The 19,373-nt window shown below is 50.9% G+C and overlaps 9 protein-coding genes across 9 annotated transcripts; 4 read left to right on the top strand and 5 right to left on the bottom strand.

Annotated features, from left to right (window-relative positions):
• Positions 1-818: 818 nt before the first annotated feature.
• N7509_003600 (uncharacterized protein) lies at positions 819-3,717 on the top strand (the record flags this gene model as incomplete). The annotated part of the gene is made up of 3 exons (XM_056628237.1): positions 819-972; positions 1,221-1,418; positions 1,487-3,717. 3 exons carry the CDS (start codon positions 819-821, stop codon positions 3,715-3,717), a joined length of 2,583 nt encoding a protein of 860 aa, XP_056490971.1.
• Positions 3,718-4,756: 1,039 nt separating this feature from the next.
• Positions 4,757-5,777, top strand: N7509_003599 (PIG-F family protein; the record flags this gene model as incomplete). The annotated part of the gene is made up of 3 exons (XM_056628236.1): positions 4,757-5,173; positions 5,261-5,547; positions 5,621-5,777. The coding sequence occupies 3 exons, from the start codon at positions 4,757-4,759 to the stop codon at positions 5,775-5,777; spliced, it is 861 nt and encodes a 286-aa protein (XP_056490970.1).
• A 214-nt stretch (positions 5,778-5,991) lies between these two features.
• N7509_003598 (enoyl-CoA hydratase/isomerase family protein) lies at positions 5,992-6,813 on the bottom strand (the record flags this gene model as incomplete). Its single annotated transcript, XM_056628235.1, has 1 exon — positions 5,992-6,813. The coding sequence occupies one exon, from the start codon at positions 6,811-6,813 to the stop codon at positions 5,992-5,994; it is 822 nt and encodes a 273-aa protein (XP_056490969.1).
• A 147-nt stretch (positions 6,814-6,960) lies between these two features.
• Positions 6,961-9,036, top strand: N7509_003597 (transcription factor domain-containing protein; the record flags this gene model as incomplete). The annotated part of the gene is made up of 5 exons (XM_056628234.1): positions 6,961-6,996; positions 7,071-7,135; positions 7,196-7,539; positions 7,586-7,992; positions 8,059-9,036. 5 exons carry the CDS (start codon positions 6,961-6,963, stop codon positions 9,034-9,036), a joined length of 1,830 nt encoding a protein of 609 aa, XP_056490968.1.
• A 272-nt stretch (positions 9,037-9,308) lies between these two features.
• Positions 9,309-10,679, bottom strand: N7509_003596 (uncharacterized protein; the record flags this gene model as incomplete). Its single annotated transcript, XM_056628233.1, has 2 exons — positions 9,309-9,757; positions 9,818-10,679. The coding sequence occupies 2 exons, from the start codon at positions 10,677-10,679 to the stop codon at positions 9,309-9,311; spliced, it is 1,311 nt and encodes a 436-aa protein (XP_056490967.1).
• Positions 10,680-10,837: 158 nt separating this feature from the next.
• N7509_003595 (uncharacterized protein) lies at positions 10,838-11,473 on the bottom strand (the record flags this gene model as incomplete). Its single annotated transcript, XM_056628232.1, has 1 exon — positions 10,838-11,473. The coding sequence occupies one exon, from the start codon at positions 11,471-11,473 to the stop codon at positions 10,838-10,840; it is 636 nt and encodes a 211-aa protein (XP_056490966.1).
• Positions 11,474-11,878: 405 nt separating this feature from the next.
• N7509_003594 (uncharacterized protein) lies at positions 11,879-14,042 on the top strand (the record flags this gene model as incomplete). Its single annotated transcript, XM_056628231.1, has 5 exons — positions 11,879-11,987; positions 12,053-12,269; positions 12,339-12,401; positions 12,457-13,415; positions 13,474-14,042. 5 exons carry the CDS (start codon positions 11,879-11,881, stop codon positions 14,040-14,042), a joined length of 1,917 nt encoding a protein of 638 aa, XP_056490965.1.
• Positions 14,043-14,227: 185 nt separating this feature from the next.
• Positions 14,228-16,281, bottom strand: N7509_003593 (putative acyl-CoA dehydrogenase; the record flags this gene model as incomplete). Its single annotated transcript, XM_056628230.1, has 3 exons — positions 14,228-15,749; positions 15,826-16,105; positions 16,170-16,281. The coding sequence occupies 3 exons, from the start codon at positions 16,279-16,281 to the stop codon at positions 14,228-14,230; spliced, it is 1,914 nt and encodes a 637-aa protein (XP_056490964.1).
• A 563-nt stretch (positions 16,282-16,844) lies between these two features.
• N7509_003592 (glycoside hydrolase family 18 protein) lies at positions 16,845-18,179 on the bottom strand (the record flags this gene model as incomplete). Its single annotated transcript, XM_056628229.1, has 4 exons — positions 16,845-17,491; positions 17,590-17,824; positions 17,899-17,923; positions 17,995-18,179. 4 exons carry the CDS (start codon positions 18,177-18,179, stop codon positions 16,845-16,847), a joined length of 1,092 nt encoding a protein of 363 aa, XP_056490963.1.
• Between the last annotated feature and the right edge of the window lie 1,194 nt (positions 18,180-19,373).

Below are 19,373 nucleotides of genomic sequence, written 5' to 3'. Positions count from 1 at the left end.
TGGATATGCGTATACTCGTATAGTCCGTATCTACTCGTACTCCGTATTTGATGTGGGTTGGTACCTGAGGGTCCAGACCCTGAGTCCCAGCTATACGTAACTACTTCGAGTAACCAACTATACAAGCTATGGTATAGTTACTCATTAATTATAGTATACTAAATATGGAATATAGTGCATATTACGGAGCGAAGTCAGTATTCTCCATGATACTCAGCAAATACTATACTATACGTATAGTATACTAGTCTACTAGTCACTGTACTCACGACCGAATCCAGCGATGCCCCCCAGGGAACTTCAACCTTGGGTCAGCCATCTATTCATAGCTCTAACCCTCCTCTAATTTCCCCTGGCACCTTTTTCCTCCTCCTCTTCTTCTTCCTTCCTCCCTTCCCTTTAGCCTCAGCCTCAACGTCAGCTACTATCGCCACCCTTTCGACTCGTCTATTCGCCTCCTGCCCAATCCCCGTTCTTCACTCGGACCTCTTCCTCTTTCTCGGCCTTGTCGCATCCCTTCTCTTCCCCTTTCTCTCTTCCCTTCCTCTCCCTCCCTCTCTCTCCCTGTCATCCTCTGAAATCTCCCTTTCAGCGACCCGTGTATCTGCCTGTGTCCCTGAAATCGAATTTCTGTCTTGTTCCTGGCATCCCGTGCTTTGGGGCCCAGCCTCCTCTCCCCCAGTATTTCCCACACGAGGGCGGTGACGCAGGTGGTGTCCATCGACCCGCGATTTCATCCCCCCCCCCCCTCAACTTCGAGTCCCCTCCCAACCCAGCCACATAGTACCGCTCGTTGTTGCTCCGACTCTGGGAACACCATGGTGACCGGTAAATCGCAACCGGGCATCGAGCCGCTACAACTCCCACCAACCTCTCCCGACCCCGTCGCTTCCAACTCCCCACCCTCTCGACGAGACCTCGCTTCGTGGTGGAGACAGTTCAAACGGAATACCAGGAAAGAGGAACTGAAAGGTATGTCCCATGTCGCCAGAATCCTCCCAATGCATTGCGCCCAGTCGCGAGTCCCTCCCGTCCCTCGTGCCTCTGTGTCCCTCCGTTCTGCATCTCGCCGATCCCCAACTTTCCCCCTGAACCTCCAAGAAAATCACTCCGTGCGCGGTACCAGTGGGACCTACCCCGCGACCATATACTCCCGCTGGGATGGTCGAGGCCGCCATCGATTCGGATAATTGGACACACATGCTCTCCCTATTTATCAGTCTTTCTTCCTGAACATGGCATGCTAATTCCCTTCCTTGGCGCAGAACCCCCGCGCGGAATCTTCGGCATCCCACTCAATGTCAGCATCAAATATGCCAATGTGGCCATCTCCCTTTCCAACGAACATGGCGAGAGCTTCATTTATGGATACGTCCCGATAGTCGTGGCCAAATGTGGCGTATTTCTCAAAGAAAAAGGTGCGCACAATAAAGCATCGTCGCCGTCGCCGCCGCCGCTCCCGAAATATGCGCTGACTGTCCTCTAGCTACGGATGTGGAAGGTATCTTCCGACTCAATGGGTCCGCGAAACGTATCAAAGACCTCCAAGAAGTATTCGATTCCCCCGAACGTTATGGAAAGGGCTTGGATTGGTCCGGATACACGGTACACGATGCCGCCAACGTCCTCCGCCGATACTTGAACCAGCTGCCGGAACCCATCGTCCCACTCGAATTCTATGAACGTTTCCGTGAACCCTTGCGCATTTATCAGATGCAGGTTCAAGCAGGAGTCGAGCCCGCGGAAGCTGAGAAATTCGATCACGCAAAGGCCGTGGAGACCTACCAACACCTGATCATCGCACTCCCGCCCCTGAACAAGCAACTGCTCCTCTACATCCTGGACCTTCTTGCTGTGTTTGCCTCCAAGTCGGACCAGAACCGAATGACCTCCGCCAACCTGTCCGCGATTTTCCAACCTGGAATGCTGTCGCACCCGCAGCATGACATGTCACCAGAAGAATACAAGCTGAGCCAGGATGTTTTGATCTTCCTCATCGAGAATCAAGATCACTTCCTGGTGGGTATGAGTGGAACTGGAGCCGATGAACAGCAGGTCAAGGAGGTCGAAGCTGGCATTCAGTCCCGGCCCACAACGACAGCCTCAAATATCCGCCGATCGGCATCCAGCGCCAGCAACAGCAACGAGAGCAACCGCAAGTTGGACACGCTGCGTCGCAATGTATCCGTCTCTTCCCGCAATTCACGTACTTCAAATACGGCTCCTAGCCCAGGCACTCCTACGTCTGGGGGTGGTGTTCACCGAAGCAATACCCTTCCGTCCAAAATGGGCCCAGTTTTGACATCTGCGCGTTTCGCGCGAGCAAATGAAAACAACAGCTCCACGCCGTCTGGACTTTCGGTCTCCCACCAGAGCTCTCGCTCGGCCAGTCGAGCCCCTTCGCTCCAAGAGGAAATGGAACAAAAGGCCGAGCCCAAAGAAGAACCAAAATCAGAACCCACCACTGAACAACGCAATCCCAGCCTAACTACCACCTCATCGAAGGGTACCACACTTGTTCACACCTCGACTCACGGCCCGGTCCCTATCGCTGCAGCTGAACGCCTGAGCATCAGCACTCCTTCTCAGTCGCAAGAAGCTACACAGACCCCCGCTTCGCCGCCCTTTCAGGCTGTGACGCCAACACGCGAACGCAAACTCTCAAGCATCTTTAGTAAATCCCCACCCCCAGACGGAGATCACAAGGAGCCGCGTCAGCCCAAACGTCTACAGAAGAGGCGGATACCAGGAAGCGCTAGCATTAGTGCACAGAGCTCGTCCAATTCACTCCACGGTACCCCATCGGATATCAACATTGCGGAGATCGCTTTGGATACAAGGCGTGAGCCGCCACCCATGGATCTTGCTGTTGGTGACACGACTCCCAAACCCCCGAACACCGCGACCTTGAACAGGGAAGCTCATTCTTCAGAGTCCAATCCAGCACTCGTGGATGGCTCCATCCAACATGCTACGGAGGGCTCATTGCGACCACATCAATCACGCACCCCGTCCATGAACTCTCGCTCCTCCTTCACCGACGCGTCGGACCTAGAGCAAAACGAGGAAGGGACTCATTCCGAGCGTCGAGAGCACAGGCGTAGCTGGAGATTCCACCGCACTGCTAAGCGCAGTAGTGAGCACGTTGGACTTGGGCTGGCATCTCCTCCCTTAGCAGCCACCAACCCGGGTGCTGAACATAGTACTACCTCTTTCGGCAGTGGGCATCAACAGAGCAATGATCCTTCCAGTCAACCCCTTAGCTTGGATGCTGGCATCTCGAGCAGCGGTACATCTGGCACCGAACCCGAGAAGAAAAGCCTGTTTGGCAAATTCAAGGCTAAGGTTGCGCAGGTTGTGAAGGATGATCGTGAGCGGGCCAAGAGCCCAAACCAAGACAGCGACCCAGCGCCCAGCCAGCCATTGTCTCCTCCGTCCAGCGAGGCGGCTAGCAAGCCCTCCGTCGAAGTTCCCACTGAACAAGCCAAGGAAGAGCCTGTCCGCTCACCAGTCTCCCCACTGCCTGGAGCGGGATTGCCTCCATCGATCCCGGAGGAGCCACACAGTCCAGAAGCGGTTACCGCGCCGCCAGTATCTGAGCAAAAAGAACCACTTCCTTCAAATACCCAACCGGTATCGACCGCGACGCCCACGGATGGGTCAGGCGTGTCAAAGGCAGAAGGTCAGGCAGATGCCCAGAAAGAATCGACAGTTTGAACCCGAGAAGCTGGATGATAGTTATCATTCCACATCTTCCTTTTTTCCCCCTCTCTTCCCCTTCCCTAGCGTCGTCATTGTCGAATATCCAGAGAATCCTAATGGTTCTTATATCTACTTCTACAGGCGTTCTGTTTGTCTGAAAGGTGGCAGTTGACTTGTTGGTCGTGGGTTGAATCTTGACTTTGTTAGCGCGTGGTTTTCACATCCCGAACGACTTTGCTTTTTCTCGCCTCCTTTCCACCTAGTGCTCTTGCTCTTGCTTTTGCGCTTTGCATCCATTGGGCATTCGAGAACTACTTTGCTCTCTTGCGAGATTCCCTCCCCTTTCAGTTTACCCCTCTTACCCCCCTCCCCTTCGCTTCCCTGCGTCGCATCCTTGGAGCCCATATACTCCTTCATATTTCTTGGTCACGCTGATACGTGGTATGATTGTACGTCCCTATGTGATTGCAGCCGGTCTGTCTTTTGTTTTATTTGTCCCAACCCTTTCCCTGCCCCCTTGTTACCTAGCTGGGTCTGTTTAGGGTGTTGCTGCGATTCCTCTTAAGATGGGGATATGTCGAAAAGAACGGCGCTTAAACTTTGTTTTTTATTGATTGCTTGCAAGGGATCTTTTTCACAGTAACGAATGTATCATATCTTGTAAATTCAAGCTGCTGTACGATCTACGCTGAAGTCAAACCGAAGGGAATAATGATATACAGATCAGCCTCCAACTTTGGCGACAACTCCAGAAGCTCAATTCAATAGTAGTACAGTAAACACTTACTGAATACTAACAAATTACAACTAGTAAATTGAAGTTATAAGCCGCCCTGGGTATAACCAATCTCAAACTCATATATATAACGCCGTACTCGTAGTCTGTGTACTTCATACTTCGTAGCTCTGACCGCCAAGAACCAACCGCAACACGCCAAGCCCGACCGGGCGATTCCCTTCACCTCTTCACTGCCGAGCCAACCGGGTCCTCTCAGGTTCAGAACAGCTGCGAGACTGTGTATACCTGTGCCTGGTGAGCTTCAATGCGCGCATCATGGCTTCAACTACCTCGTCCCCCACCGTGAACACCGCCACCATGTCTCAACCCCCCGCCGAGAAACCCTCTGCGCCTCCCGTCAATATCCTGCCTTCGCAGCTGGCTCGAATCTACTCCTTCGTGCATCCCGCCCTCCTCCTGACACTTGCGGCATCGCGCTTCGAAGCAGTGGTCGCCAATCCCGTCCAGGAATTATTGAATGATCTGCCATGGCTGGCACTGCTGCAACTCTTCTTCGTGATCCTCTGCGTTCCGCCAGCTGGATCCCTCGAAACCGCTAGCTCCGGCGACAACGAAGAGAAGAAGAAGGCTTCGCCTCGCTCCCCTTCAGCTCCTCGTCCTGGAAAATCGGGCCATCGCCGAAAGCAAGCTTCTGGGAAGAATGTCTGGGCTGGTCTTTGGGCCAGATTGATGGTATGTCCACTTCTTTCCTCCGCGGCATTGCAAAGCAAGTGATACGCGTAGTGTATTTGTACTAGTTGCTCACAATTATTGGTTTAGCCTGCACTCCTGTCCGTCACTCTTACAACTTTCATCGCGACCCCCGTCCTCGCCGCTCTCCTGGTCTTGTTTGGTGCTCCCTTGACAACACACAACGCGGAGACCGTGCTCTGCGCTGCCCACATGGCAGTCCTTTCTGCGTCTAGCTTGGTTTACGTTCACGGTACCGACGGCTCGGTGTGGAAGGAGGTCTGGGGAATCGCTCGACCTGCTGATGCAGTTTGGGGTGGTGCCCTGGGTACTGGACTTGGTGCTTGGTTTGGTGCCATACCGATCCCTCTGGACTGGTAAGTTGGATTGATTTTTTTTTTAAGAAAGATGCTTCCAAAGTATGAAATCATTTGGCTGACATCTCTAAAGGGACCGCCCCTGGCAAACTTTTCCTATTACCATCCTTGCTGGTGCATACATCGGTTACGCAGCTGGGTCGTTGATCTCACGGACCCCATTCGTATACGGCAAGCGAGTCCAATTTGTGCCGGAGGTCATCGAGGAGGATGATAAGAAGACCAACTGATTTTCCGCGGACACATCAAATGACATCAGATTTCGAACAACCGGAATCCGTGAAGATTATAAAGAATTAATCTCGCATGTTTCGCAGGTTATGATTTCCAATGGCCACAGCCATGATAGATAGACAAAGCCCTCGACCGAGACCCGATACCACAGTTAATGTATACTAGCAATTTTCTTTTCAGTACTTGTTTGTCTCTCTTTAAGTTCACGTATCACAACTTCCCAGACTCCTTGAAGCTGCCATGTCTGCCCAACCCTCCACTGAACTTGGCTGCACCAGCAACGGCTTCTTTCGAGATGACTTTGCTGCCGTTCTGGAACTCGTACGAGAGCGCATCTTCCAAAGAAGATGCCTCATACGCGCTGTAATAGCATGAACGACGATCGGTATTCATGCAAAGTTCAGGGAATGCGATGAGCTGCTTGGCGATGTCCAAAGCATGCTGCAACGATTCCCCCTTAGGCACAACCCGGCTAGCCAGTCCCATCGCCAGAGCCTCTTTGGATTCAACTGGTCGGCCAGTAAGAATCATATCGAGAGCGCGAGCAAGACCAACGATGGCTTGCAAGCGCACCGTTCCCCCGTCAATTAATGGTACGCCCCAACGGCGACAGAATACCCCAAAGACTGCATCTTCTTCCACCACCCGGATATCTGCTAGCAAACTCAGCTCGAGCCCTCCTGCAACTGCATATCCGGCGACTGCTCCAATCACTGGTTTCTGAATCATCAACCTTGATGGACCCATGGGACCCAGGTTGCGCCCATTGACGGGCTGGAGATTCTCGCCAGGAGCGTCGTTATCTTTCTTTTGTGCGACTTGATGAAGATCGGCCCCGGCACAGAAAGTGCTGCCTGTGCCAGTTAACACGCAGACTTTCTGTGATGCATCGGCTTCGAAGGCGAGGATGGCATTGTAAAGCTCCTTGGCAGTTGCAGAGTCTACTGCATTCTTTCTATGGGGACGATTGATCTGAATGATTGATATGCCGGGGTGCGAGGCTGTATTGACAATGACTGAATTATCTGCCATTCTGATGTTGTTGAGACTATGTGATAGCCATGGCATGTAGTTGTAGATGTAGTTGGAGTTGGAGTTGGCCGCATTCAAGAGGAACCCGAGTGCCTCGGCTCAACCCCCCACACTTTCTCCCCTCCAACCACCCCCCAGGTCGACGACATGTCGTCTGCGTGCATCATTTGCCATAAACGAAAGGTCGGTGAAGGTCCCTGCGTCCCCTGCCCAACGAAACCTGACCATCCTGGATTGAACTGATCGAATTCTCCCAGGTGCGCTGCGACCTGGCGACCCACAATCCCTGCACCAACTGCAAAAAGTCCGAGGTGGAGTGCAGGTGAGAAGACAGGACCCGCTTGACTCAAGCATTCGTTGGATCAAGTTCTAATCATCGCAGACCATATACACGTAAGCGCAAGCGTTTCACCAACAGTCTGTCGCCCAGTCGCGACGTGAATTCGGCCGACCCTTTGAGTCGGCGCAGCTCACAGCTTCCCGCTGAAGACGCGCCCATCGATAGAGTCGCGCGTCTGTCATCGGCAAGTCCCTACGAAGACAATGTATTGCCTATAGAACCATTGCCACTTCCGGTAAACAATGGTGAACCGGTCATCAAAGAAGAAAGCTACCGCGGGCGGAGCGAGTACTTGGGCGGGAGTGTGCCGTTTGACGAGAACATGGTGAAACCTGGCCATGAGACGACAAGCCCCAAGACATCCGCTGCCGATTTGCAGATGCTGCGTGACCAGGGGGCCTTTGAATTACCCCCCCGAATATGTGCAAATAGAACTAATGGCCAGCTTCAATAAGTACTGCTTGCCTTGGACCCCCGTCATTGACCTGAAATGGCTGGACGAAGGCACGCCTCCCTCCATGCTTCTGTTGCAATCCATCTTTCTGGCTGGCAGTCGGGTTTCCAAAGCGCATTTGGACTATGCCTCCAGTGAGGTCTTTTATCGACGCGCGAAGCTACTCTTCTTCTTTGGCGGAGGCAATAACTCGCTCATATCCATTGTGGCCGCTTGCCTGCTACATTGGTATAACCCCGTGGGACCTGAGGATGTCTCAACAGATACTAGTGGATTCTGGATCCGCACCGCTGGAGCGATGGCATTCCAGATTGGATTGCATAAGGAGCCACCGCCAAATGCGAAGGACCGCGGCCTTCGCCGGCGATTATGGTGGTCATTGGTTGTATGTGGCTTTCCTCGATTGCTTCTCTATACTTGTTATAAGGCTGGTACTAACTAACTGCTCTAGATTCGCGATAATGTTATCTCAGTCGGAGTAGGTCGACCGAGAACAATCAACTTGAGAGACAGCGACGTGCTCCCTCCGTCAATGAACGACTTCCCCGCTTGGAACTTCCAAGCTCAACTATTCCTCGCATATTGCACGATATCATGCCACCTGGGCGACACGGTAGAATGCTACCTCCGGCGGGAGATATCTCGGCAGCGAAGAGTCGATCTAGAAAATGCAGTGTACAGATGGGCAAAGCAGGTCTTCCCTAAATTGCACTCCTCGGCCGCGATGCAAGAAGATGCCATTACTTCCCACCATGAGGTTCAACAGCTCTTAGTCATGTACTTCGTCGTCCTCACCATCATTCATCGATCTCCCACGCCAAACAGTGTTCCTCCAGCCGCGTCATTGGTAGCGTCCTCTTTCATCGCCGGTATATATGAGGAGTTTCTACTACGTGACGAACTTCGCTATTTGGGGCCCGTCTTTGCATTCTACCCACTCTGCGCCGGGCTATCACTACTATCATGTTGCCGCTACACCCAGCTACAAAGCACAGCAGAGCATGAACTAACAGTCATGAAACTGTCTCTCCAAAAACTTTCCGAAAGGTGGCTATCCGCCGTCGGACCGCTGCGAGCACTGAACAAATTGACCGAAAAGGTCCGGGAGCAAGGCTTCCTTGACGGGCCCCCACCAGCCCTGGATACAGATACAGCTTCGTTCTTCGAGGGGTTTGACATGAAACTCTGCAAACAGTGGAGCTTGATAGGACACACATCTGAGCCGGCGACAAATTCAAGAGCGGAACGCACTTGTACGTTGGCAGAGGTACAAGAAACCGACGACGCGCTGCAACCGTTTGATGCTCGGCCAGATGACACTGTTGATACTTACAGTTTTCCTCCGCTTGACACGAATTTGGAGACATTCAGTACCAACTGGGAAGGCTCTGGCTTTGATTGGAGTGGGTCTTGGTTACTGAATATTTGATGACTATGATATCAGCGACGGCAATAAAAATATCTCCCATTCAGTAATCCATTCCCTTTATAATCAAAGAGTCGCTACATAGCTGAAATCTACCCAATTCGTCGGTGCAAAATCGATTTCTCACACTAAATATTACACATGTTGTAGTCCAACGAAGTAGGATGAATCTATGTTGAACATGGTTGCCGGCAACGTACTAGTAGCCATCAACAAATCTATCAATTGCCACCATTTGACTATCTATCTCTATGGAATCGAGAACTGTACATCATCTATAGCTTCCCTCTCCTTTCTTTTGTCGTCTCGAGCTCATAGTACTGTATGAAGTCATTCAAACAGTCGGGGTTTGCCACAGTACTGCTAATAGTTGCTGGCAGTTTTCCCGAAGATACGACCTGTTTTACCAAAGTCTCTATCTTCTTTCCATTGACGGTCATTGGAACCTCCTTGACGCCGATGATGAAGCGAGGGACGTGCTTGCTACTCAACCCTTTCCGGATGGCATCCTTGAGCTCCAAAGCCAGTTGGGTAGTGAAGGACTTCTCAGATTGCATCACAATGAAGAGAAATACCTCCTCGTCCGTGTCATGCGGCCGGCGTCTTCCAATGCAGAGCGTGGCCGAAATGACTTTGTTAAACGGCGCTGACTCGGTAATTGAGTAGATATCAGATGATCCGAATCGAATGCCTTGTGGGTTCAACACGCCGTCACTAAAATTTACTGTCAACAAAAGGAAATGTTTGGGTTTATAGGTTATTTCTCGTAGATCTCACCTCCTACCATGAATTTGCCATCCCTTCGTCAAAGGGTTGTAACTGGCCCAATCATGCTGAGCCCAGCAATTTTTGAATTTGTCAAAATAAGTATCCTTGTACTTGGTCCCGTTCGTATCTCCCCAGAAAAATACTGGCATGGATGGAAATGGCTGGCGACAGACAAACTCGCCATGTTTGCCGGTAGACTTGACCGACTCGCCCGTGCTGGGATCTGCAACATCCACATCCTGACCCAACATAGGTAGCTGGATTTCACCGGGATATAACGGCCCAGCCGGATCAGTTCCAATCCATGAAGTGACCAGATCTGTACCCCCTGTTACACTAGTGAGGTGAACACGAGGAGGGAATGCCCGATAGAACCAGTGATATTGGTCTGCGCCCAGATGAGAACCACCTGTTTGTACCATTCTCAGCGATGAAAGATCAAACTCATCTTTAGGAATACATCTGGTCATCTCTAGCTCCTGCAGGTAGCGAGGTGAGCATCCCCAATATGATACACGATGGTATTCAGCGATACTCGCCATTCCCTTTGCACTGGGCCACAAAGGTGAGCCGTCGTAAAGAATCAAAGTCGGTCCGACTGATAAATGGCCAATCATGATATTCCACAATACCCATGAAGTACTGCTATACTGGAATACAATGTCATTCTCGGTTAAAGAGTTGTGCAGCACAGATGTCTTTTTGTGCTGTAGGATCACGCTGTGGCTATGTACCAAGCACTTTGGCTGCCCGGTGGTCCCACTCGTATAAAGGATGTAGAGTGGGTGAGAGAACGGAACTCTCTTGAATTCCAACTCATGCTCTGGTCTTGATTCAGACAAGAAGTCGTCAAGACTAGGAAACACCGGCTCATGCATCCCAGTATTGGGATTAGAAATACTCGGGGTTTGATCTTCAAGGCTTGCACGATATTGCGAATCTTGTCCACATTGGATCGCATTTTGCCTTTATAGGTCGATTCCCCATCGGCAAGAAGGACTTTAGGCGTGACCTGTTGCAGGCGTGATAAACATCCCTAACAAATTATCAGATCACAAATTCCACCTTGACAGATACCTATCATCTCCTTTCTTACCTCTTCACCCAAATCCGGCGCAATACTCGTCCAAATAGCGCCGATACTTGCCGTAGCGAGAAAAAGGCCTACCGACCAAACACTAGTTGAGATAACCGCCGCGACTCGATCTCCCTCTCGAACACCAAGCTGAAGCAGTGCACTTCTCGCTTTGCGCACATTCTCTCGCAAAAGAGCCCACGTCCACACCTTTCCGCTAAGATCTTGACCTTCGCGAAGTCCGATCAGGGCTCTTTTCTCCAAATCACGACCGGAAAGTACATTCTCAGCATAATTGACCTTCGCACCCTTGAAAAATTCAGGAACTTTCTCCATAGGAGTGGTGGCATCGAATGCGGTGGTGATATGAGAGGGTAAGGATGGTATGATGCCAGTGTATTGATGGAGATCAACCCAGAAATCCTGTAAGTTTTCCACGGACCACTGGTGTAGCTCTTGAGAAGATTGGAGATTTTGGTGGAATTTGCGATTGATATGTGCGCGGTATATATTCATCGGAATCTCATCTTGCGGTACGGAAGGGGTCCAGATGGGGCGAGGTTTCGAGACATCGCCCTCGGGCGTAGAGTTGGCCATTGTTGTTGAATTGACTCTCAGCAATGATTTATTTATTTGAATTTGAAGAAAGTTGGTGATGGGTAAAATCGTTGACTGGAAACCACTCTCTGAATTAATAGTACTGTGCCTCACCGGAAAACGGCACCGGGCACTGTGGAATTCCCCGCATTTTGCGAGTCGCTAGGTCGGATAATAGCTTCATGACCCATCCATCAGCATTCCGTCCGGTATTTCTCGGTGATCGTCGGTGGACATCGGTGTGCCTGCTCGGCAAACCAGATGTCATCGTCGGCAGACGAAGCGTTAGGAAAGATCGGACCCCGCATATTAGGCCCGAGCAGGGTATAAGACAACTTGAAGAATGCGAAAGGAAATATGAGCGATACCACCTAACGGCCTTTGTTCTTTTTTCAGTAACTCACAATGGGGAAGCAACTGTCGCCCTCTACAGTAGATGGGGGTTTTATCCTCTCGCCTGCTGCGTTGGAAAACCCAGGGACAAACGATCGAGTCTTCCAGCGCATACTTCAATGTACGATCGCCCGTTGCGTTGGGTGTTTTTTGTTTTGATCTAAAGATTTAACATTTCCTTCTTAGGGCATCTTTCCAAAGAAGTTCTGGCAAAAATTGCCCCGGGGCTGCAATCCTTCGGCTCCGATGCAATTTCGGACGAGACCAATGATTTGATCGGAAATGCAGAATCCCAGCAGCCATACGTCAAGTCCTACAATGTATGGGGCTCACGGCATGAAGCAGAAGGCTTGGTCACTAGTAAAGGCTGGAAGGAACTGGGGAAATGGGGGATTAAGCATGGGTGAGTCTGAATTACTGCGAGTAAACGACCTTTACTATACAGCAAGCATACTGACTAGTTGGTAAATAGTGTGGTGGGACTTGGCTATGAGGATAAATTTGGTCCATATCGTCGTACCGTCCAGCACGCATTGTAAGAAATTGTCCTTTCCGTCTCTCTTATGAGGCATCCTGCTAATATCAACCAGCAACTATCTGTTCTCTGCTTCATCCGCCGCCTTCTCGTGTCCAGTCTCGATGACCTCTGGCGCTGCACGTTTAGTCCGAAGCCAACTCCCTGGGCTCCCAACAGACCATCCCTTCCACGAACTCTATGCTCGTCTCATTGCTCGGGAAAACAACTGGATCTCTGCGCAATGGATGACTGAGCGACCAGGAGGCAGTGATGTTCGTAATAGCGAGACTGTTGCCACATACTCTCCACTTTCTTCCAAGACCGGTCGTTTCGGCAATATGGAAGAAGGCGACTATCTACTCTCAGGTTTCAAGTTCTTCTGTAGCGCGACCGATTGCGACACGGTATTACTGTTAGCAAAAACCGAGTCAGGAGAACTTTCACTCTTCGTGGCTCCGACCACTATATCCAAGAAGGATACCGCTACCGGAAAATCGAAAAAGATATCCAATGGTATTCGCATTCACCGTCTCAAAAACAAAATGGGCACAAAAGAACTACCTACAGCAGAGGTCGAGCTTCGTGACGTACGAGCTCACCTTATAGGTCCCAAAGACCGCGGTATTCCAACAATTGCGTTATTGTTAAATGTCACTCGCACCCACAATTTCATCACGGCGTTGTCGTGTCTTCGTCGTGCCATGGATATCGCAAAGGCATTTGCCAAATCTCGGACCACAATTGATCAGCCCCTCTGGACATTTCCAATGCACTTGAATGTGTTGGCGCAACTTGAGGTTAAGCATCGTGGCTGGATGCAGCTTGCTTTTTTTACTTCATCGCTGTTAGGTTATGTGGATAATGGATTCCCTGTCGATGCTCCTGATGTCTTTTCAGTTCTTGCAAATAATTCGAGAGCTGCGAATGTTGTTTTGCGCGCATTTACCTCTACCTCCAAGGCTGTTATATGCAAGTCGGCTACACTGGCCTTCCAGGAATGCCAGGAAGCGATGGGAGGCGTGGGTTATATCGGTAAGAGCATCTATTTCTCTCTCTTGATTCATTAAATACTAACATTAAATCAAAAAAGACGAGCCTGAAGAGCCCGAGTTCAATGTTAGCCGGTTATGGCGAGACACCGCGAGCAACAGCGTCTGGGAGGGCACTACCAATGTTCTCGCCAGTGAAACAGTGCGCCATCTGACCAAGGGAAAGAATCTAGACCTCTTTGATGAATGGATGCGCGATGTCATCGGTCAAGTTTCCGACATTGCCTACAAAGCCACTCTCCAAAATGTCTGGCGTCGACTTAAAGACCGACTGGACTCTGGCCGTGATGAGAGAGCCTTGTCCCACCTTCTTGGAGTCGCCCGTCAAATCATCTTTACACTTTCTTGGTTGGTGTGTGGAGTTCTTCTCTCTCTGGATTCTCAGAGAGATAATGATAGGGTTGCTCGTGAGGTGGCCAGAAGGTGGGTATTGGAAGGCCAGGGAGTGCCGGGGGAATTTGCTTTCACTGAACTCATCTTCCAGCGATCTGCTACAGCTCAAGATGGAAAACCGACAGGTCGTGCGCGTACTGAACTGGACTGCCGTATAGTTTGGAACGTGGATCTGCCTTCGGATGCCTCTTTGGGATACCGAGCAGCCAAGATTTAATCAGTGATATTGTAGTAAATCTTATGTATACAGTGACAATCAAGTCAGTTGGTCTTAGTTTAAGTCTGGTGCTGGCAGGATCACAAGGTATCTACTATAGACAGGTAGTGGTATACAATATTTAGATCAATATTTTCAACTTGAAGCTGCTATATACAGATTCTCAGACTAGAGCTTAAGGGGCTTTACAGTTTGGAGTTGGCAGTTTGCAAGGAGCGATGACCGGACGCTCGTTGAGCCGGTAGTTCGACGCCCCATGCAATTCTGCAGTCCCACTGGAGGTGCTTCTCACCATCTGAATCGCTACTCTGATCGTTCTGCACTGTGATAATGTCGTGGAAAACGTTGTCCCCAACACCACCCTCGGCGTCCAGAACCCAGCGTCGGGCAATTTCCGTAGTAACAGGATCATTATCTCGCTCCGCATCAACAGCCAAGAGCGCACCACACATAATCCAAGCAAGAGTGAACATATAGCGGCGTGCGTCGGCCAGAATAGCCGCAGGCAACTGGCTCTTCGGGGAAAATCTCGTCCGCAGTGCTGACCACGCACTGATTAAAGTAGACCGGAGACTCTGTGTACGAATCGAGCCCAAGATTCGATCAAGCCAACCGGCAAAGATCTCTAGGTTATTTCCTTTAATGAGGAATCGGACCATTTCGCTAGCCAGGACATTTGTAGTTCCTTCCCAGATAGAGTTGACTGAAGTGTTTCGAAGAATTCGCGAGATATTAAACTCAGGCTCATCTGCCTCATCCATATAACCCACGCCGCCCATGGCTTCCTGACATTCTTGGATTCCCAGAATAGACATCTTGCTTACCACAGCTTTTGCAGTGGCGGTCAAAGTGCGGAATACGACGTTGGCTTCTTTACCTGGGCGGGGCAGGTGTGCTAGCTCCGAGGGCTGAGAGACCTTGTTTTCCACCAATCCCATCACGGCAACGGTGAAAAAGGCAAGGTTCATACCACCGCGATGCTTGACTTCTAAATCGGCCAAGAGTCGCAGATGCATAGGGATAAGCCACAAGGGTTCTCCGACGGTAGATCGAGCCTTTGCGAAGCTTTTGGTGATACTGAGAGCTCGGCGCCATCCGGATAGAGACCCGACAAATGTGTGAATCCGAGTCACGTTGAGAAGAGGTGCGATGGTGGTGATACCTTGATCAACTTCACCGACCAGATGGGCCCGCATATCCTTCAACTCTAGCTCAGCGGTCGGCAGCTCCTTCGTGCCAAGCTTATTCTTCAATCGATGGATTCTCACGCCGTTTGAAACCTGGCGAGAAACTCCATCCTCTCCTACCACTGTTCGGCGTAGCGGCGCGAGGAATGTGCTCAGCTTTCCTGATGGCGTTTTGGCCAAGAGAAGTGCGACATTGGCGTCTGTGGCAGAGGAGAAAAACTTGAATCCATTGATTAGGTATTCTCCCTCTCCCAATGCATCCACACCCGCAGACTTTGTGAGTGGCGAATGGGTCGCCCAGGTCTCGGTATTCTGAACATCGCTTCCTCCAGCTCGCTCGGTCATCCACTGACCCGATGTCCAATGATCATTTGTCTCCGAGGTAAGTCCCTTGAAGACAGTGTGAAATGGATGGTTCGCAGGTAATTCCTTCAGCCTAGGTGCAAGAATAAAAGCAGCACCATCGGTCATACTAATCGGGCAGGAGTAAAGACCCGACGAAGGGGCATATAAGTAATTCCTAAAGGGATAATCAGTTACTATACGAAATCCTCAGTCCCAGACCAGTCTTTCCCGGAGAGTGCGATCATTCTTACAGCGCATATTGCACAGTTCGTCTTTCAAGTCCAAAGGTGGGATCATAACCAGCGGACACGATTTTATTACGAGCACCCCAGTGGCCCAGCTGCTTCCAGCCCTCGGTGGTCACAAGTCGGTCAAAGTCGTATCGTTTACCCCAGACGTTGTGACTTTTGACATAGGGCTGGTTGCGTTCGGCATCAGCACTCCACTCGCGCACCTGATCAGAGACAGCTTCGGCGCCAAGTTGAGTGAAATGAGACTCGGTAGATCGTAGTGTGCTCGATGGAAGATACCCTAGGATGGATCAGGATATGAAAATTCTTTCGAAATATACAAAAAAAAAAAAAAAAAAACTCACATTGTAACGACCGCTGGAGACTGGTATCGGATGTGTAGGTGTTGTCCAACGCGGCCGGTTGAGTGATGGACCCGCTCTCCGCCGTCGCGGGCTGAGGAAGCTGGGAGGGCATCATCGGGGAGGAAGTAAAAGTGGTAGACAGATTTACTGCCAGACTATATTTTGACAGATTCGGTGGAGAAGAAACCAGGGAGAATGAAAAGAACCTTGGAAGAAACCTGGGGTAGAAAGGAGGGGAAAGCTTGAAGTTGAAGGAGGTTGGCACATTCTGGGGGTTCCAAACGTGCCTCGGCGTTCGGCTGCGACGGCGCTGAAGGTGGACGGAGTGGACTGATCCACCACACTCGGCCATGGAGATCCTGGAGATCCTGGCAGGCTGTAATCGCCGCGATATCACCGAACCAATAATTTATGCACTTGCAATCACTATTATGCACTATCATGGCATATCAGAGCAGCATCCAAGCCGCGGCCACACCATTACGCTAGCGATTATACATACACATTATAAGCAGAAAAGCCTCCGATGCAAATGAAGAAGGAGAGAAGAAGAAGAAGAAGAATCCGCAGCTGACATGCTGTTGCAGCCTGCGGTGAGAATACGCCCAGTCATTCACTTTCCAAAATCCCATATTTCTGTCGTGTTTTATTTTGATCATCAACCCCCCTTCCCATTCACATTTCATGCATGGTATTATATCCAGTCTCCAACAGACTGCGCGGTCCCCGTGAATCAGAGGCGATGTGCCAGTAGAAAAGTCCGCCCAGCTTCGATGAAGTAACAAACCCTGCCTTCTGCTTAACCGTCGCAGGGGTATCATACGTGACAAATCCGCCATCACCACCGACGCAGTATGCAGCCCCGGCTCTTTCATCATATATTTCTTCTGTTCCCGGGCGAGGAAGCTCACTATAATCGAATACGCCATCCTCTCCACCGTGGCCAGCGTAGCGCTGGCCTGGTCCGGTACATCCGAGGAACGAACGCCCGTAGACCGGAACACCGAGGATGATTTTTCGAGAGGGAACTCCCTGCATGAGTACATAGTCCACCGACGAGTATCCGGAAATAGGTGAGCCGTGAAGTTGAGCCTGGTGGTTTGCTTCCGACTCCCAGGGTCCCGAAAAATCATAGGTCATCAGGTTGATCATATCCAAATATTTCTGCGCAGCCCCCAGGTCGATATGGCGCAAGAACCACTGGCTGGCCGGAAGTGCGGTAGCTAGAACATATCGCGGAGCTGGCAACGCTTCTCGCAATTTGGAGAGCAGACGAACGTAATCCTTGCCTTCCTTTGAATTGGCGGGATGTTCCCAGTCCACTATAGGTACAGGTTAGTATTCAAAGTGTTTGCAGCGGGATATTTCGCCAGTAAAAGAAAAGGAAGACGTAGGTTGGTGGAGTATAGTCAAGACTTACCATCGATACCGTCCAATCCATATTGATCAACCAGCTGCCGGGCACTACGGACAAATGTTTCCAACTTAGACCGACTGTGGGCTGTAGCGGCAAAGTTCTCACTTCCTTTCCCACCACCGCCGACAGAAAGGATAACACGCATTTGCGAGTACTGTTGTTTCAATTGGACAAAGGCGCGCAGGCAGCCCTCCGCTCCATCGACAGCCATCTGGGTATCAGCCCATTCGTCGCTCAACTATAACTCCGGTTTAGCCAAGATTTTCCCATATTTAGAAACAGAGTCAGCACGAAATCTGTGGGTCATCTTACGTAGACTGTGCCATCTTCTTTTACCCTGCAAGGTTTCCAGATCGAGATTAGCGCCCTGGATCGAAGTATAGGATTGGATCGGGAGGATTGACCTACCAAGCAAACGCATAGAACACATGAGATACGAAGCCCAATCGCAGTGAAGAGGGAGGCTGCTTGCGATAGATGCGCCAGTTGGGGTAGTAGGCGGCGTTTGTGTACAGCGGCACCTGGTATGAGGCGGCATCGGGCGCGGGGTCAACAGGCCGCCGGCGAAAGATGTTGCTGGCGGCGGAGAACATTCCAGAGAGGTTGACAGGAAATAACCTGGAGGCAAGAGACAATGGCCGGAGTGAGTGGAAGCAAGAAAAGAATTGAAGTGAAATGAAGAGAGGAAGAAAAGAAAAATAAAAAACAATCCCCCAAAACACTTGCAGTTTCCCGTTCAGGAAGGCGTCACGTGTGGCGACTTTTTACGTACTTCGGGGGTTCGTCGGTTATTGTTGATTGTTGTTGAATGTTGTTGATCCTGGGATTCCTCTTCATTTATTCATTCGGGATCTGATTTGATCTGATCTGATCAGAACCGCTCATTTAACCTAGGGCACATCTAGCTTGGCCCATGGCGGGGCATTCTCTGCCGGTCCCCCTCTCTTTCTCATGGCTCACGCGCACACTCAAACCTCTCTCTGCCACTCTTCCCAGGAGGACCAATCGCCGCCATTGCCGATCCTAGTCCTTCTCATTACAAAGCTACGCAAGAACTCGTCTCACCTCCCGGCCAAACCGCAATTTCACCTGAAAATCTGGGGGAAGAACGCCCTGAAAGCCCAGAACACTGGGCACCGCCCTCTCTTCCCCATATGACGTGGGGTGCCAATCCAGCGCAAAACCCACTCGTCAGCGCCATTCGGCGGCCGCCAATTCGCCCGCTGCATTGTATGCATGTATTTAGCGCATGCAGCTGAGCCCCTTGTCTTTGGGGATTCGCGCGGATCAAACCGATCGGCACGCAGGCAACCTTTCCCGCAACGTGTGAATGCCCAGGGCCCCCTTCGAGTCGCGGATACTGCGTCAAAAAAACCGTGTCGAGCAAACAACGCCGATCAAGGCTGCGATCCTGGAAATTGTCCAGCCTCGGGCTAGGCCCCCGAACGCCACGCTGCCCCGGTTTTGTTTGCTTATTCCACGCTCAGTCCGCTCGGCGCGACTGGTGGATTGGCCGGCGCTATGTATTATTCAGAGTGAGGCGGTGCGCAGAGGGGTCACTCGGTCGAGTGACCCCCTATTCCTTTCTCCTTGCTCCACGTCTTCTGATCAGTTGGACGAATAAGGTCGGTACTATAGTAATCACATTGCCTTCAAACTCCCAGTGTCTGGAGCTTCCAACCCCCTTTGTTCGTTTGTTGAGGGTGGGGATCGTGTACGATGCAAATTCTGAAACCATGACAGTCCTGTTGGCCAGCAAATGATATTCCAACCATACTAATCACAAT

Source organism: Penicillium cosmopolitanum (assembly GCF_028827165.1).
Source record: "Penicillium cosmopolitanum strain IBT 29677 chromosome Unknown utg000005l:1.0-4006212.0:1.0-4009387.0, whole genome shotgun sequence".
In the NCBI taxonomy this organism is placed as follows: domain Eukaryota; kingdom Fungi; phylum Ascomycota; class Eurotiomycetes; order Eurotiales; family Aspergillaceae; genus Penicillium; species Penicillium cosmopolitanum.
Note: the sequence above shows the minus strand (reverse complement) of the source record. Positions and strands in the feature narration are given on the sequence as shown.